We start from the raw sequence: 19589 nt of genomic DNA on the forward strand, positions 1-19589 counted from the left end.
AAAACCATAATGAGATACCACTACACATTCACTAGAATGGCTAAAATTACAAATTGACCGTACCAACTGTTGGTGAGGATGTGAAGCAATTGTATAAGTCTTACATATTGCTGGTGGAATGTAAAAAGGTACAGTCATTTGGAAAACAGCTTGGTAGTTTCTTAGTCAATATATACCCCTACTATTTGACCCAGCCATTCTACTGTTATTATGTCCACACAAAACTTGTTTACCAATATTCACAGCAGTTTTACTTTAAATAGCCAAAAATTAGAGACCATTCAAATAACCATGAACAAATAACTGAATAAACTGGTGCATCCCTTACAATGGAATGCTATAAAAGGAGCAAACTGCTGACACATACAAGAAGATAGACAATTCTCAAAATAATCAAACAGAAAACAAAGCAAGACCAAAAAAAAGTATGTACCCTATGATTATATTTACATAAAACTATGGAAAACAAACTATTCTATAATGACAAAAAACAGATCAATGGATGTCTAAAGATAAAATGGTGGTGTGAGAATTCAAGGGGATGAATTACAAAGGGATCCAAGGGGCACGGTGGCTCACGCCTATAATCACAGCATTTTGGGAGGCCAAGGTGGGAGGATCACTTGAGCTCAGGAGTTTGAGACCAGCCTGGGCAACACAGTGAGACCTTATCTCTCTCTAACAACAACAACAAAAAAAGTTTTAGTTCGCCAGGCTCGGTGGTCTGTAGTCCCAGCTACTTGGGAGGTTGAGGTGGCAGGATCACTTAGGCCCAGGAGGTTGAGGCTGCAGTAAGCCATAACTGGGCCACTGTACTCCAGCCTGGGTTACAGAGCAAGACCTTGTCTCAAACAAACAAAAAAACAAAGCAAACAAAGATCCAAGAAAATGCCTAGAGGTGATAAATATATACATTATCTTAATTGTAAAGGTTTCATGGATGTATACACATAATAAAATTTATTAAACTGTAAATTTCAAATATTGCAGTTTATTGTGTATCAATTATAGCTCAATAAATCAGTAAAGCAATCTTTAAAATCTATATGAAGTACAAAAGTATTTTTTAAAGAAAAATTAGTAATAACAATGATGATCATAACACCTGCCCACTACAGAACACTTATGGCATGCTGTGCATTATTTTATTCTAAGCACTGTGCACTATTTAGGCCTCATACACCAAAATGGTATTATTTTTATCTCTATTTCACAAATAAGGACACAGAAACACTAAGTGGTTATTAACTAATTTGCCAATGGCCACACTATTAGTAAAATGTGGAATCAGGGTTCAAACTCTGGCAATCTAGTTTAGGGTCCAAATTAACTTTATAATGTTTGTTTCTGAGGTATGAGGAATTTTTGTGTTTGGAGCCATTACAAGAAATGTGTAAATAAAAGCGTTTTCATCAGTCAATCAGGGTATGCAAATTTTATATCTAAAGGTGAATAGGTTACCTTGCAAAATACATGCACCTAGAAATTCAAAAGGTACAAACAGGTTTAAGTGTAAATTACATTTCTCCTAATCATTATCCTGCAGCCCACCTCCCTAGTTGTTACATATTGGCAGATTGATTCCTAAATCAAACAATTTTCAGCTTTTCATTTGAACTATCACAACTGCTGATCACAAATGAAAGGATTAGAAAATAAGCGCAACTGTCTCACATAAGAAGGTATACGCAGAGTCTACAAAATTGTCCCTCTCTAGATTCCTAAGAGTGTCGTCATCCCTCCAATGATTTGAGAAAGAGATATTAACATATTTTCAATAGCAAAAATTTGTCACTTCTTCTTCAAGAAAATAAGCAACTATATGCATCTACTATGTGACAGACCTGGAGCAGTTACTGTCTGCTGCTAAGGTTTCCACTACAGATGCAAGAAAAACATGTCCTTGTACTTTCTGTCTTTTTTATTGTGGCAGCCAAGGATGAATAGAGGGATACAGGGAAAAAACACGAAGAGGGAATTTTTTTAACTAAGGAATACCCTTCTAAAGAGTGAAGAGTCTATTTTACTCCAAAGAAGAATCTAAAACTTGAGTTTACATGAGAAGTGTAGGAAATATCCCCTACCACCATCACTTGGTTGATTACACTTGTAAAAGCTTAAAAGCTAAAGCTAATTAAAAGCAAGCCATTGACCCTTCCCCTCCAACCTCCCTGACAAAAAGAAAATAAGCAAATATCTACTATGACAGAATAATGGTAAGAGACAGAAAAGGGAATCACCCACATAGGATAGTAAGGAGTGTGATATCAAAGAAGATAACAAGTACCTGAATGACTATGTATTTTAGAAGTGCTTCAAGAAAATAGCTTGTGAGATCTTCTTGCCCTTTATCTCCTGATTGTGGGGGGACAAGAGGAGTGATTTCTTCTATAGTGACTTGAGCTATCCAAAGACAAAAGAATAGTATATAGTTACAAAACAAATTTAATAAAACAATAATATAACCAAATAAACTTTAACTGCAAAATGAGTATGCAATGAAAATTGCTTGAAAACTTTCTAATGACTGATCCTTGAAATAAATCTTAAGATCATCCCTGATAGTTGATCACAAAAATAAATTTTATTTATTTATTTATTATTATTATTATTATTTTTTTTTTTTTTTTTGAGACGGAGTCTCACTCTGTTACCCTGGCTGGAGTGCAATGAATGGCACGATCTCGGCTCACTGCAACCTCCGCCTCCCAGGTTCAAGCGATTCTCCTGCCTCAGCTTCCCAAGTAGCTGGGATTACAGGCTCCTGCCACCATGCCCAGCTAATTTTTGTATTATTAGTAGATGGGGTTTCACCATGTTGGCCAGGCTGGTCTCAAATTCCTGATCTCAGGTGATCTGCCCGCCTCGGCCTCCCAAAGTGCTAGGATTACAGGTGTGAGCCACCGTGCCTGGCCACAATTTTTAACAATCAGCTGTTCTGTGAACCCTTGATTGAGAGAATGTGACAAAGGGATGGACAGACAAATAACACAGTGATTACAAGTATGTAACATCTCAGTTGAGAAAGAACTTCTGGTAATTTCAAATTCACATGAAAACTGCCCATTACAAAAATTCCATAAGATGACAAACATTAGTAATAATGCACTTATTTATCAAAGTACCAATCTGTTAACACTTACAAAATAAGAAAGTTCTATATTTTTTACTTTTCAGATGTTCAGAAAAATTCATTATAACAAATGCAAATGCAAGAAAGTCAACCCACAACTAGCTGAATTCTCTTAAATATTTCCTAAGCTGAACAATTAGTACCTGGTAAACATATGTAGGTCCCTAAACCTGACTCTCAGTAAATATCAACCAACAAGCTCACAACAGAGGTAGATTTCAGTTTTTAAATAATACATGGTATGTTATTCTGCCACTCATTTTAAAAATTACTCTTTAAATTATTCTAAAAATTATTTTAAAAATTATTCTTTAAAAATACAAACTTTAGGCTGGGCGCAGTGGCTCACGCCTATAATCCCAACACTTTGGGAGGCCGAGGCGAGTGGATCATCTGAGGTCAGGAGTTTGAGATCAGCCTTGGCCAACATGGTAAAACCCCATCTCTACTAAAAATACAAAAAATTTAGCCTGGCGTGGTGGCACACGCCTGTAATCTCAGCTACTTTGGAGCACGAGAATCGCTTGAACTGGGTGGTGGAGGTTGCAGTGAGCCGAGATCGCACCACTGCACTCCAGCCTGGGCGACAGAGCAAGACTCCGTCTCAAAAAAAAAAAAAAAAGAAAAAGAAAAGAAAAGAAGTAAGAAAATACAAACTTTATCATCTGTACTCTGGACTTCCTGGACCACTGTCATCATACAGAAGAACACAGTTTATGAAAGCTTTATTTTGTGAAGCTATAAAAACCCCCTTAAAATCCACTGTTCCCATAAAGACGTCTTAGTCTCTGCTGGGGAGTATACAGAGACTCCATATTTTCCACATCTTACAGACTAAAAAGCAAAACTTCTATTCTTAAAAAGAGAAGGGGCAGAAGTCAGTCACAAATATATTTAAAATAAATAATAATTATTTTTAAAGTCATCCACAAAAACACTGATAAAAGAGTTGGTGTGGTGGTGTGCATCTGTAGTCCCAGCTACTTGGGAAGGCTGAGGCTGGAGGATTGTTTGAGCCCAAGAGTTCAAGGCTACAGTGCATTATGATCGCACCTGTGAATAGCCACTGCACTCTAATCTGGGCAACACAGCTTTGAGACCTTATCTCTTAAAAAAGAGTGATGAAAGAAAACCTCTCTATAATGAGAAAAAAAATGCTTATAGAACATCTGTTAAGTAGACCAGACATAGTGGCTGACACCTGTGATCCCAACATTTTGGGAGGTTAAGGTGGGAGGACTGCTTGACTTTAGGAGTTTAAGACCAGCCAGGCAACATAGCAAGACCCCATCTCTACAAAAAATTTTAAAATTAGCCAGGTGTGGTGGGTGGCATGTGCCTGTAGTCCCAGCTACTGACTTGAGCCCAAGAGTTTGAGGTCACAGTGAGCTGATCATGGGACTGCGCTACAGCATAGGCAACAAAGCAGGACCCTGTCTCACTCAAAAACAAAACAAAACAAAACAAAAAACTTCAAAATAACATATAATGTAAATAAGCATGCATATGTAGCCTATTTGAACTGGTTCATTAATACATTTTATGCCAGCTTGGTACTGTTTCTAAAATTTTGTTCTACAAACATAGTTTTGCTTTACCACAAAACCTAAATTTATAGAAATAAAAATTATAAATAAGAGGTAGTACCTAACAGAGTACTTGCTCTGGATTGAACTACGTGCCCTGAAAATTCATATGTTGAAAACCTAACCCCCAGTGTGGTTGCACTTGGAGAGAGGGCCTTTAAGGAGGTAAAGTTACATGAGATCATGTGAATGGGCCCAATTGGCTGTTATTTAAGCCACCCAGTCTGGTTATTGCAGCCTTGGCTGACTAATGTAGCACTGTATATGACAATGTTTGCTCATGAAAGAATAAAGAAATAACTTTAACTTATTTAAATAACAGGATTCATACACGAAGATGAGAATTAAAGAAGTAAAAAAAAAAAAAAAAGTGAATGTTAGAAAAATCTGGTTGGGTGTAGTGGCTCATGTCTGTAATCCCAGCACTTTGGGAGTCCGAGGCGGACCAATCACTTGAGGTCAGGAGTTCGAGACCAGCTTGGCCAACATGGCGAAACCCTGTCTCTACTAAAAATACAAAAAAATTAGCTGGGCATGGTGGCACACACCTGTAGTCCCAGCTACTCGGGAGGCTGAGGCAGAAGAATTGCTTGAACCCAGGAGGCAGAGGTTGCAGTGAGCCAAGGCCATGCCACTGCACTCCAGCCTGGGTGACAGAGTGAGATTCTGACTCAAAAAAAAAAAAAAAAAAAAGAAAGGAATATTAGAAAAAGTTAAGGTAGAAACCACAAAGACTCACTAATGAATGAAAGCAAAAATTAAACACTACTGAAATTATACATTTTTAAATAGCAGTACTATTTATGAAAATTTATAAAAATTCAATTTACCTATAACATTTTCACAGTCATCTAATGGACAAAATAAAACACACTTGTACTTCAATGTACATCCAAATTAACTCCAGGATACAAGGTGATATGTAATAATTAATGAAAAATGTTAAATGATCTGTATTAACCATAGGTTTTTGATGCTTATACCTCTGGGGCTTTACTGACTCTAGAGTGAATATGTCCTTCCTAGGGCTAGCCAGTTCCTAGAGACAGTAAGTGACTAGCCTGTGAGCATGCCTTTCATATTCAAACCAACCAGTCCAGAGCCCACACCGCTACCACCTCCTCCACACTCACATTCAGGGTGACTGCTCCTCTGTCCTAATTACAAAGGGGCTGGGTACCAGACAACTAGGGACAACTCTTAACAACCTACAGCCCACTGGAATTATTCAAACTAGCTAATCCTAAACTTGCTTAATCTGGGTTGCCTGTTTCTTCCCATAGAAACCATAATAAAGACTCTTGCCCATGTCTTCCCCTGTTCTCTCTGCCTCCTGACCAACTCTGGTGCTTCCCCCACATAGCCCTTGTGGCATGGCATGCCCCTTCCTCTTGGGAACTGTGAATAACAAACTATTATTTCAACAGCTTTCTTGATCTGCTGACTTCACCATACCTGAATAATAATAAAAGCTATGTTTTAAAGCATTGCCTTGGATTACCCAGTTAATGAATGCACAGACATTTGAAAAAATACACTAAGAGACTACATAGAAAGCTTAAACCTACTGACGGATAACATCCCATGAATCTTACTTTCTTGAAGGTTGAGTGGAGGATTAATGAGATTATCTAAAGTTCGAGGTCCATGTTCAGACTGTGGTGCTGAAAATCCAGGGATTAAGCATGAAAACATCCAGAGCTGTTCTTTGCTACAGTTATTCTGAAGAGCTTGCAACCATAGTAAGAAAAGACGAACACCTTCCCGCCTAATCTAAAATAAAATGAAAATAGACAGTATTTTTATTTATAATGGAAATATTTTCTTCCTTTGAAAAACAAAGTTCTCTAGATGATGACAACAGAATGATACTTTCGAGAGGCAGGGCAGGGAAGGAAGGGGAAGTTGAGGAGAAGAGAGACAGCATCTATTGAAATCATTATTTAGAAATACAAATGCATGGATTTTTAACAAGTATAGAATGAACTTGTTCTCTATTTAAAGCCATCAGGTAATTTTTATTCTGTAAGTTCCATTTATAAAAATTAGAAAATCTTTTCCTTCTTGTCTACTTCCCTCCTTGCCTACCTCCCATCACCACTAGTCTAAACCAAGAAGCGAGAGAGAGCAATGACTGTTAGTGGTGAGAATGAGTTTGGTAAAAGGAGGAATGGTTATGGGGATCCTGGCACACTGCGAATTCAATGTTCTTCCCCCTGAAAAGTTCTGAAATTATTAAAATTATTAAGTTACAATTAAATTATTAAAAATAAAATGATTTAATTTAAATAAAAATTATTTAAAACCTCTCTGCAATTATCTCATGTACTTATTATTTGATTCTAAGCTCCAAGATACCAACTTTGTTCTACTCTATTAAAGCATCTAAAACAATACCCTGTACACAGAAGACAATAAATATTTTAACTGATTAATGAACATTCTCTCAGCATAAAAACAGTAAAAGAGAAATAGAGGAAAATTCAATCTCTGACAAGCAAAACACTTAGTCTTCCACTAACCTAACCTCACTGATAGCTTTGTAAATTACCTTACCAGAGCTTGTTCATGGCCACTGTCAAAGGTATTCAACTGCTGTTACTTTCATGGTTCAGCCAGATAACAGGAGAAAAGCTACAGGAAGGCTTATTCCTTTGTACTTTTATACCCAAGCCATGATGCCAAAAGCACCTATAATAATGTTACTTTACCTAACCTACAGCAAGATATTTTCGGAATGGGCAGCTTCTCTTACCACAGGACAATGGCATAATGAAAAAGAAACAAAAATGTTTATATATATATGTATATCTCCCCTACTTCCCTCTACATCTAATAGTGGCTATGGTGGAATGAAGAATAATCTGTTGAATGACTAAATAATGTTTTCCTTCTGGGGACCATAAAGAGGAAAGATTGCTGGTGAATGAGTCCATTGAGTGGCAAAGTACAACAGTTTTTTCAATGTCCCCAGTCAACCTAGAATGGTTTGTCAAACAAACTCTTGCTACGTTTTGTTTTTGTTTTTGTTTTTGTTTTTAAGATACAGTCTAACTCTGTCGCCCAGGCTGGAGTGCATTGGCTTGATCTCAGCTCACTGCAACTTCTGCCTCCAGGGTTCAAGCAATTCTCCTGCTTCAGCTGCCCAAGTAGCTGTGAGTACAGGCACGTGCCACCACGCCCGGCTAATTTTTGTATTTTTAGTAGAGACAGGGTTTCACTATGTTGGCCAGGCTGGTCTCAAACTCCTGGCTTCAAGTGATCCACCCACCTCAGCCTCCCAAAGTGTAGAGATTACAGGCGTGAGCCACTGCACCCAGCCTCTTGCTACATTTTAAGGGAACTCACTTCAATTAAATAAACTGAAGACAATTCAAAGATCTTTAAGAAAAAGCTTAGGTAGGAAAAGTGTTAACAGGTGGGATGTATGTTCTACTCAGTATTTTTAAAGTCATGGAAAGTAAACATAGTTGTACCTTTAAGGAGTTTCCTGTGTGAAGTAGCTTCTTTAAAATCAATCCTGAAAAGAAAATATGATTTTAAATATTCACATCTTATCTATTTGTAAATGTCAGAGTTCTCGGTCGGACTTGAAAACACTTTTAAATAAGTCCTTGGCAACCTCCAAATTATTCTTGGTGACCTTTATATCCTTCTGCCATACTTGGGATCAGAAGGGCATATAAAAAGAATCACCTTTTCAACACATGCTTTATTGCAATTAAACATGATTTATTTTATTAACAAAACCTAGGCCAGAAATTGCATTTAACACAACAATCTATTATAAATCTCTTATTTAGACTAAGAATAAAATAAAATACTTTTATCACTATCCAAATGAAATCCACTATAGAAAATTTTCATTTAGTTAACCACATGAACATCCTTAACTGTAATATTTCCTAATGAATATTTCCATTATACTAATTTTCTAAGTTTTGAAAAGTCATTAATATTTCCTTTTTTCTTTTAAATTATGAAATATTTCAAACCTATAATAAAATACTGAAAATAACATGAACAAACCTGCAGAGGACCACCACTCAGTATGAATAAATCTACACGTAGTTCCATGTTTATTTCACTTACCTGCATTATCTCCAATGTTTTACTTAACTGTACAGGTATCACTGAGGCCCAAATCATATTGTTCCTTTCTTCCCCAGAGGAAACCATTATCTAGGCTTTGGTATTAATCATTTCAAAAAATATTTTTATATTATTACTACACATTTATAAATCCATAAAAAATAATATAAACTTTCATATAACTCATTTATTTTTTTAAAAAGTTATTTATATGTTACTTTTCACATCCAACATTAGCTTAAGAAATTTATCTATACTTATCTATGTAGCTCTAGTTAATACATTTTAAGAGGTGCATACTATTCCACCGTATGAACATACCAAAATTTATTTATCGTCTTTATATTAAGACATTTGGTTTGTTTTCAAATTTTTGCTATTCCAAGAGTACCGTAATAAATAGTTATTGTTCATGATTCCCTGTACACACCTGAGTTTCCCCGGGGTGTATATATATATATAGAGAGAGAGAGAGAGAGAGGAATAAAATTACTTTCAGCTTTACCAAATATTAGACAATTTTCTCCAAAGTAGTTGTAACAATTAACAGTACTACCAGCAGTATATGGGAGGGCTCTAGTACCATATTGTTGGCAGCACAAAACATTGACAGATGCTCTAATATTTGATAATCTGATGTATGTTAACTATCTTAATGTTGCTTTCATTTGATATTTCCTAGTGACACAGAACATCTTTTAATTTGGCTATTCAAGGTTTCCTTGTTTTATCCTTTGCACAATTTTCAATTTAGTTGTTCTTTTTTTTTTTTTAAAGAGATGGGGTCTTGTTCTGTTGTTCAGGCTGGAGAATAGTGGTGCAATCATAGATCACTGCAGCCTCAAACTCCCGGGTTCAAGTGATCCTCCCACTTCAGCCTCCTGAGTAGCTGGGACTACAGATGTGCACCACCAGGTCTGGCTAATTTTTGTAATTTTTGTAGAGGGCCTCATTATGTTGCCAAGGCTGGTCTGGAACTCCTGGCCTCAAGGATCCTCCCACCTTGGCCTCCCAAAGTGCTGGGATTACACGTGTGGGCCACTACACCTGGCCTTCTTTATATATATATATATATATATGGAGTTCCTTCTGTATTACTAATTCTGTGTCTATTTCTATGAATTGAAAATACATTATCCCAAACAATTCAATCATGTTTTTGTTGGGTGGGGAGGTGGTATCTTCTGATGCAGATAAGTTTTATTTATTTATTTATTTATTATTTTGAGACAGGTTCTCACTCTGTCACCCAGGCTAGAGTGCAGTGGCATGATCATGGCTCATTGTAGCCTTGACCTCCTGAGCTCAAGTAATCCTCTCGCCTCAGCCCCCAGATAGCTGGGACTAAAGGCACATGCCACCATGCCTGGATAATTTTTATATTTTTTGTAGAGATGGGGTTTTGTCATGTTGCCCAGGCTGGTCTCAAACTCTTGAGCTCAAGTGATCTGCCCACCTTGGCCTCCCAAAGTGCTGAGATTACAGGCATAAGACACCATGCCTGGACTTAAATTTTAATATAATCAATTTGCCAGTGTTTTTCTTTCTTATGTGTTCTTTGTATGTCTAAAGAAATCCTTCCTTACATTAAAATTATAAACCAAATACTCACTTCAAAAAGTTGTTATGTGTTGCTTTTCACATGTAGGTCCTGAAATCTATCAGAAATTTATTTCCTTGTGGGTGGAACAGAATTTGTTTTTTCACAAATGGAAAACCAAGTATAGTACTATTTCGGGATTTATGATGTTCAAATGAACTAAAACGCCATCTCAATCATATTTCAAGTTTCCATACATAAGCTTAGATCTTTGGCTGATCTCCATGTTCCTTTTCATTCATCCATTTGTCCATCCCTACATCAGTAACAGTGCCTTTGTTAGTATAACTTTATAATTTATCTTGTTATCAGGCATGAAAATAGCCAACACCACCACCCTCTTGGTCTGATTTGTTATTCTTCCAAATTGCTTTGGCTTTTATTTTACATATAAACTTTAAGATATATTTGTTAGGCTACATTTAAAAATCCCTATAGGAATGTTAAGAATTGTTATATGTGTGTGTATATACATATATATGATATATATTTGATATACATGGTATATATATTTAATATTGATAAATATTGTGTGATATTGATATTTATATATATACTTAACAAATTTATTTGTTTGAGACAGGTTCTTGCTCTGTCACCCAGGCTGGAGTGCAGTGGCACAATCATGGCTTACTGCAGCCTTGGCCTCTTGGTCTCAAGTTATCCTCTCACCTCCCCAGTAGCTGGGAACACAGGTGCACACTACCACACCCAGCTAATTTTTGCATTTTTTTGTAGAGTTGGGGTACTGCCATGTTACCCAGGCTGGTCTCAAACTCCTGGGCTCAGGTGATCCACCCACCTTGGCCTCTCAAAGGGCTGGGATTACAGGCGTGAGCCACTACAGCCAGCCAAAAATTACTGTCTTACATGTGCATCAAATATGCTGAAAGGTAATGCTATAGTAGTTCCGAAATTGTTGGATTAGGGAGCTCTACTAATGGAAAAACAAATTTAGATGAGTTTGCTATGAGATCTGGAAATGCAGAAGGCGTATTTGGACCAGTTAAAAACCCCCGGAGTTATTCAAAACAATATAGAGAAAAGAGGAAGCAGAATCTCCACTTTGAGAATGAAGATTCAGACTGGCTGATAACTGGAGGAAGCTCAGGTGGGAGTGCAGTTGCCATATCGGCATTCACATGCTATGCGGCTTTAGGATCAGATACAAGAGGTCTGACCAGAAATCCTGCTGCCTACTGTGGGCTTGTTGGTTTCAAACCAAACTATGGCTTAGTTTCCCATCATGGTCTCATTTCCCTGGAGGATTTGATGGAAGTGCAAGGAATCTTAACCAGATGTGTGGATGATGCAGCAATTGTCTTGGGTGTACTGGCTGAACATGACCCTATGGATTCTACCACGGCACAGGATCCTGTTAAACCATTCATGATTCCCAGTTTGATAAATGTGAGCAAACTATGTATAGGTATTCCAAAGGAATATCTTGTACTGGAATTATCAAGTGAAGTACAGTCTCTTTGGTCCAAAGCTGCTGATCTCTTTGAGTCTGAGGGGGCCAAAGCAATTGAAGTATCTTTTTCTCACATCACTTATTCAATTGTCTGCTACCATCTATTGTGCAGATCAGAAGCAGCATCGAGTATAGCAAGATTTGATGGGCTACAATATGGTCACAGATGTGACACTGATGTATCTACTGAAGCCATGTGTGCTGCAACCAGACGAGAAGGGTTCAATGATTTTGTAAGAGGAAGAATTCTCTCAGGAAATGTTTTCTTGTTAAAATAAAAATATGAAAATTATTTCATCAAAGCACAGAAAGTGAGATGCCTCATTGCTAATGATTTTGTGAATGCTTTTAACTCTGGAGTATGCTAACTCCCACCACCTTGAGTAAGGCAGTACCATACCTGGAATTCATCAAAGAAGACCACAGAACAGGAAGTGCCCAGGATGATATTTTTACACAAGCTGTAAACATGGCAGGACTGTCAGCAGTGAGTAACCCTGTTGCACTCTCAAACCAAGGGTTGCCAACAGGGCTGCCGTTTACTGGACGTACATTTTGTGACTAGCAGCTTCTTACAGTAGCCAGATGGCTTGAAAAACAAGTAAAGTTTCCTGTTATTCAACTTCAAGAACTTATGGATGATTGTTCATCAATCCTTGAAAATGAAAAGTTAGTCTCTGTCTCTCTAACACAGTAGAGATAAATATATCATGCAAAATTTTTAAAAATTGTTGCCTTTATACTATCAAGTTTATTTCCTATGAATATTGCATAAAATTCCGTTTATTCAAGTCCTTTCTTGTTCTTCAATGATCACATAATGGCCATACATTAATAATTTTTATTGAATATACAACATGCTAAAATTTATGGGATGGATATAAGGCAAAGCTTAGAGGGAAATTTATAGTTTTAAAAACCTATATCAGAAAAGAAGAAAGCTATCAGATTAATATTCTATGGTTACATCTTAAAAAACTAGAAACAGGGCCAGGCGCAGTGACTCACACCTGTAATCCTAGCACTTTGGGAGGCTGAGGTGGGTGGATCACGAGGTCAGGAGATCGAGACCATCCTGGCCAACATGGTGAAACCCTGTCTCTACTAAAAATACAAAAATTAGCCGGGCGTGGTGGCATGTGCCTGTAGTCCCAGCTACTCAGGAGGCTGAGGCAGGAGAATTGCTTGAACCCAGGAGGCAGAGGTTGCAGTGAGCCAAGACAGCGTCACTGCACTCCAGTCTGGGCGACAGAGCAAGATTCTGTCTCAAAAAAACAAACAAATAAACAAAAACCTAGAAACAGAAGAGTAAATTAAACCCAAAGGAAGCAGAATTTCTCTCTTTTTTAATTAAAAAAATTTTTTTTATTGTTGAGACAGGGTATCATTTTTTTACTCAGGCTAAAGTGCAGTGGCATGATCTTGGCTTGCTGCAGTCTTGACCTCACCAAGTTCAGATGATCTTCCCAAATCAGCCTCCCAAGGAGCTGGGACGACATGAAGGAGTCATCACGTCTGGATAATTTTTGTATTTTTTTCCTAGATGGGGTTTCACCATGTTGCCCAGGCTGGTCTCGAACTCCCATGCTCAAGCGATCCACCTGCCTCAGGCTCTCAAAGTGCTGCGATTACAGGCATGAGCCACCACATCTGTCCTTATTTTCATGTTTTAGAGATTGTGTCTCGTTCTGTCACCCCAATTGGAGTGTAGCAGTGTGCACAGCTTACTGCACCCTTGAATTTCTGGACTTAAGTGATCCTCCTGCCTCAGCCTCCTGAGTAGCAGGGATTACAGGCACATACCAACAAGTGAGGCTAGCTTAAAAAAATTTCTTTTGTCTTTAAAGACAGAGTCTCACTATGTTGCTCAAGCTGGTCTCAAACTCCTGGCCTCAAGTGATCATCCTCTTTCAGCCTCTGCCAAGTGCTGAGATGACAGGCATGCGGCATCATGCCTGCCACAGAATGTTTTATAAAATATAAAAGAGGTTGAGTATGATGGCTCACACCTGTAATCCCAGCACTTTGGGAGGTTGGGGTAGGAGGATGGCTTGAAGCTGGAGGTTTGAGACCAGCCTGGGCAACAAAGCAAGACCCCGTCTCTACAAAAAATAATTTAAAAAAGTGAGCTGGGCCTGGTGGTGTACACCTGTGGTCCCAGCTACTTAAGAGGCTGAGTAGGGGGATGGCTTAAGCCCATTTCAAGGCTTCAGTGAACCATGATCAATCATGGCACTGCACTTCAGCCTGGTGACTGAATAAGATCCTGTCTCTTAAAAAAAATACAGTACTACAAAAAATAAATAGGTAGGGCACAGTGGCTCACGTCTTTAATCCCAGCACTTTGGGAGGCCGAGGTGGGCGGATCACCCGAGGTCGGGAGTTCATGACCAGCCTGACCAACATGCAGAAACCCCATCTCTACTAAAAATACAAAATAAGCTGGGTGTGGTGGTGCATGCCTGTAATCCCAGCTACTCGGGAGGCTGAGGCAGGAAGATCGCTTGAATCTGGGAGGCGGAGGTTGTGGTGAGCCGAGATCGTGCCACTGTACTCCAGCCTGGGCAACAAGGGCGAAACTCCGTCTCAAAAAAAAAAAAACACATATATATACACACACACACACATAAAATATCAAAGACTAGAATGGAAAACAAGAAAATAGAAAGCAGAAAAAGTATGAAGAAAATCAATGATATCAAAAGTTTGTTCTTTGAAAAGATCAACAAATATGACAAATAGTTAGACCGGCCAATAAAACAGGAGAGAAGACATAAATTAACAAAATCAAGGATGAAAGCGGATATAGCCATTAAAAAGAATGAAATCATGTCCGGTGCAGCAACATTTAGCAACATGGATACAGCTGGAGGCCATTATTCTAAAGCAAATTAACATGGGAACAGAAAATCAAATATCATATACTCTCACTTGTAAGTGGGAGCTAAACACTGAGTACTCATGGACGTAAAAATGGCAATAATAGACATTGGGAAGTACTAGAGGGACAAGGGTTGAAAAACAATTAGGTACTATGTTCACCACCTGGGTGACAGGATCAGTCATACCCTAAACCTCAGCATCATGAGATATACACATGTAACAAACCTGCATATGCATCCCCTGAATCTAAAAATAAAGTTGAAACCATTAAAGAATAAATAAATAAAAAGTTTATGTAATATTAAAAAAAAAGAACGAAAGGGGACATCACTATTGACCCTATAGGAATTGAAAGGATTACTATAAGGAATAACTTGAACAACTTTCTACTAACAAATTTGTTCCTAGAAAGAAACAAATTATCAAACTGACTCAAAGAGATATATAAAATCTGAATAAACCTATAACAAGAAATTGAAGTAATAATTACAAATATCACAAAGAAAAGTCCAAGTACAAATGGTCTCACTTTTGAATTTTATCAACTATTTAAAGAAGAAAATGTTACCTACCACTCATTCACAAACTATTTCAGAAAACAAGAGGGACCACTTCTAAACTTCTATAGCTATCTTAATAGTAAAGTCAAATAAAGATTGACAAACTACAATACAATATTCCTCATAAACAGAGAGGCAAACTGAAGTAAGCAACAAATAAAAAGGACTATAAATAGTAAGTAAATAGGATTTACCTCAGGTATGGAAAGTTGGTTTAACACTTGAAAATCAATTAGTAAAATACATAATATTAATAGAATAAATGACAAAAGCACCAATGACACTGATAATGATCGCATCAATAGATGGAGAAAAAGCATTTGGCAAACTACAATGCACATTTATGATTAAAAGCTCTCAAACTAGAAACAGAACTTCTTCAACTGGATAAAAGGCATCTACAAAAACACTACAGCTAAAATCACATATAATGGTGAAGACTGACCATTATCTTTCTCCCTGAAATCAGGAATAATGCAAGAATGTCTGCTCTTTCCTGCCACTTTTATTCAATATTGTACTGGAGGCACAATAAACAGAAAAGAAAGAAGAAATTAAAGGCATCCGATTAAAAAAAAAAGTAACTGTACTCATTCACAGATGATATAACCCTACAGTAGAAAATCCAAAGGAATATACAATAAAACAAATAGAACTAGCAAACAATAAGTAAATAAACTAGAAACAACACAAATGTCCATTCTATTTGGCACTTTGCATTTTTCTTCCATCTCTGATTCATAGAGATTTCTGTTATCAGGAGATATTTGTCTTGATGCTAATCTTGCTTTTTTGTTTTATAGTTTTATCATCAATGTTAATGTATCAGAATAAAGGAAGCAGTGGATCCAAAAATTTCCTGTGGCATTTTGACTGCAAATCCTTCATCTATAATTTTTCTTATATTCCTAGTCAATCTGTTCTTGTATTCTTTATTTTCTTTTTATTAAGGCATCACCTATTAATTCATTTCAACTAACAACCCATTAAAGAACATTTTTCATATATTATCCTTTGTTTCAAATATGAAATACATATTTGAATTACTTACCAATACTATGAAACTGCCATCGCTGATGAATTCTTTCTGGAAGAAGTTGTAAAATTTTCTAAAAATCAATATAAAGAGAAAAAAAGAAAAGAATAAAACCAAGTAATGAGTTCACATCCTGCAAAATGTGAAAAATTAAAGGGCTCACTAAGTATAACAAATACAAAATAGGCTGGGCACGGTGGCTCACACCTGTAATCCTAGCGCTTTGGGAAGCTGAGGTGGGTGGATCACCCGAGGTCAAGAGTTCGAGACCAGCCTGGCCAACATGGTGAAACCCTGTCTCTACTAAAAATACAAAAATTAGCCAGGTGTGGTGGCAGGCGCTTGTAATCCCAGCTACTCAGGAGGCTGAGGCAGGAGAATCGCTTGAACCCAAGAGGCAGAGGTTACCATGAGCCGAGATCACGCCACTGCCCTCCAGCCTGGTCAATAAGAGCAAAACTCCGTCTCGAAACAAAACAAAAGAAACAAACAAACAAACAAAAAACTACAAAATAGTCCCTGAGCTAATCTGACAGTATTGACATTATTTTAGCACTGGCATGTTGATCACTATTTGAAAGCCTCAAAAAACAACAAGCAATACTAACCAGTACTTGGAACAAGAAATTAACAAAATACATCTTTTACAATAATATAGAAGGTATATGTTTTCCTAATGATTAAATGCTAATTCTAATATATTTAAAATGCTTATTTACTATTTCTAGATTTTCTTTTTTTCCCCCTTTAGAGACAGAGTCTTGCTATGTTGCACAGGCTGGAGTGCACTGGCTATTCAGAAGCATGATCATAGTGCATCACAGCCTTAACTCCCAGACTCAAGCAATCCTCCTGCCTCAGTCTCCCAAGAAGGTGGGAATACAGGCACACACCACTATGTCTAGCAATTCCTAGAATTTCTATATTGTGGATATCACTGATGAGTTTCAATTCTTTCAGATATTAATATTTGTGACATTTTCTCTTTCTTCTAATGGTTCTTTCTCCTATCTTGATAATCCTAGAGAAAGTATTTTGACTTCATGAGAACCCCATCAAATATTTATACTGAGTTAATCATGTGAAACTAGAGGTACTTAGATGCTATGATGGATATAGGTATGAGAGCAAATTTTTTTTTTAAGAGGTGGGGGTTTCACCCTTTCACCCTGGCTGGAGTGCAGTGGTGTAATCATAACTCACCACAGCCACAAACTCAAGGGTTCAAGTGATCCACTCTTCTGAGCCTCCCAAATAGGACTACAAGTGTGTGCCACCATGCCCAGCTAAATTTTTTTTACTATCTTTGTGGAGATGGAGTACTACTATGTTGTCCAGGCTGCGCCCAAGCTTCAGGCCTCAAGCAATCCTCCTGCCTTGGCCTTCAAAAGTGCTGGGATTACAAGCATGAGCCACTGCACCCGGACAGAGAGCAGGATTTAAAATTTTAGGAGCCCTGTAGTTAAGCTAACATATATAGGTTTCCATTAATTGGTAATAAAATCTTTACACAAATATGTTCAAAATTCTGCCTTTTATTTCCCTTAATATTATACCTGTTTGGATTATTCTCGATCAAGAGCTACCTTACTGCTAAACAGTGCTCTCAATACTCATCCACTTGCTGAATGACATTTTTGTGTGTTTGCTGTTATTGCTGTTCTTACTATTATTTAGAACTCCATTAAATGAATGCTAATAAGGGCCAAACACTGGGCACTTTATTATATATGTATATTAATTAATATACCTTGCATTAATCCTTGCAATCATTCCAAAAGGAGGGTTTATCTCATTCAACAAATGAAGAAATGGGTTAAGTAGTGCGCTTAGGTTACAAAGCTAGAAAGTGAAAGAACAGAGGTTCCAAATTCAATACGCCTATTTCTAAAACCTCTGCCTTGATAATATACTGCTCAAATGATGACATGCATATTTTATATTTCCTTGTCTTCTCGTTGATATCATCTTCTTTAGTAAACCCCATATGAAAGGATGATAAAGAAATTTTAAAGTTCTACACAGATAAATGCTGGTCCGACATGAGACACATAAACTCTTTTATCTTTGTCCTCCCTATGTCTCCCACAGCTGGCCAACAACTGCATAATTATATTTATTTTTGTATAGAAAGAGATAAACTTATAGAAAAGTTGAAAAGACAAATTTGTAAACTATTCAAAAGCATTTCTAAATTACAACTAATAATTATACTTTAGATTTAGCCCCTTATATTTTTATATGGTAAATAAAAGATTAAAGAGATTACATGTGCCCTAAACTGCACAGAATATAAAACCTCTACCATATTATTAGTAACAACACATAATGATGCTTTTTATTCCAGAAGAAGGAAATCATTTTATTTCCGATTTCTTTTTCATCATCAGTTTCTAAAGGTAGAGGTCCCCTACTATAAGTAGAAGAACGTCAGCACAAAAATCAAATGATTTTTTCAAAAGATGAAAACCTGGTATCTCAGATCTTTTTTCTAATAAAATTTAGTGATCCATTAAAGACAAACATTTCTATGTAAAGAATAAAAAATAATCAATATATATTACACATAGAAAAATAGTTATTTTTACATATAAGGAATACTCCAAAAGGGCTTCTATTAACTAATCAATCATCTCAGTTTCCTGAATCTAAGGCAAGCGTAAACATTTGAAGGAATACTTTCCAAGAATCATTAGCTTGCTTTCTCTGTGGATATTTTTATTCTTTCTCAAAGCAACTACGTTTCAATATTCCCCTTGTGAACAGTTCATGCAAACACTTCAGGAAGTAATATAATCAAATTCCTCAGGGGTCACGACTAATGAAAATTAACTGCAGAACAGATACTAACATCAGCGTTACTGCTGTTTGGAACTCTTAAAAAAAATTCTTTTTTTTTCCCCCTGTAACTAAATCAACAGCTAAGAGACATATAAATGAGGTTGTTCAAATTCTAAATTACATCAAAATACTAAAGAGTGAATTATTATTATTATTATTATTTTTGAGACAGGGTCTCACTCTCTTGCCCAAGAGTGCAGTGGCACAATCACGGCTCACTATAGTTTCGACCTCCTGGGTTCAAGGGATCCTCCCACCTCAGCCTCCTGAGTCACTAGCACTACAAGTGCCTGCCACCACCATGCCTTGGCTAACTTTTTTGATTTTTAGTAGAGACTAGGTCTTGCGGTGTTGCCCAGGCTGGTTTCTAACTCCTGAGCTCAA

At 37.0% G+C, this 19589-nt stretch overlaps 1 protein-coding gene and 2 pseudogenes across 17 annotated transcripts in view; 2 read left to right on the forward strand and 1 right to left on the reverse strand.

Moving 5' to 3' along the window:
• The window catches only part of RALGAPA1 (Ral GTPase activating protein catalytic subunit alpha 1), a 270569-nt gene that overhangs the window by 215725 nt on the left and 35255 nt on the right, over positions 1-19589 (reverse strand). For 15 of the 17 annotated variants that reach the window (XR_010150907.1, XM_001141541.7, XM_063792836.1 and 12 more), the window contains 4 exons: positions 16380-16437; positions 8196-8239; positions 6315-6492; positions 2288-2403 (listed from right to left, as the gene is read on the reverse strand). Coding sequence is in view for 14 of the 17 variants with exons in the window: in XM_001141541.7 (XP_001141541.2) it covers positions 2288-2403; positions 6315-6492; positions 8196-8239; positions 16380-16437 (396 nt within the window). In the remaining 3 variants the exon portion in view is untranslated. The remainder of the gene's footprint in view (positions 1-2287; positions 2404-6314; positions 6493-8195; positions 8240-16379; positions 16438-19589) is intronic. The other 2 variants (XM_063792834.1, XM_063792833.1) reach the window with 1 other exon arrangement.
• On the forward strand, positions 1823-1959 carry LOC112205479 (small nucleolar RNA SNORA31; annotated as a pseudogene).
• On the forward strand, positions 8739-12582 carry LOC104002065 (glutamyl-tRNA(Gln) amidotransferase subunit A, mitochondrial-like; annotated as a pseudogene).

Source organism: Pan troglodytes, chromosome 15 (genome assembly GCF_028858775.2).
Source record: "Pan troglodytes isolate AG18354 chromosome 15, NHGRI_mPanTro3-v2.0_pri, whole genome shotgun sequence".
Taxonomy (NCBI): domain Eukaryota; kingdom Metazoa; phylum Chordata; class Mammalia; order Primates; family Hominidae; genus Pan; species Pan troglodytes.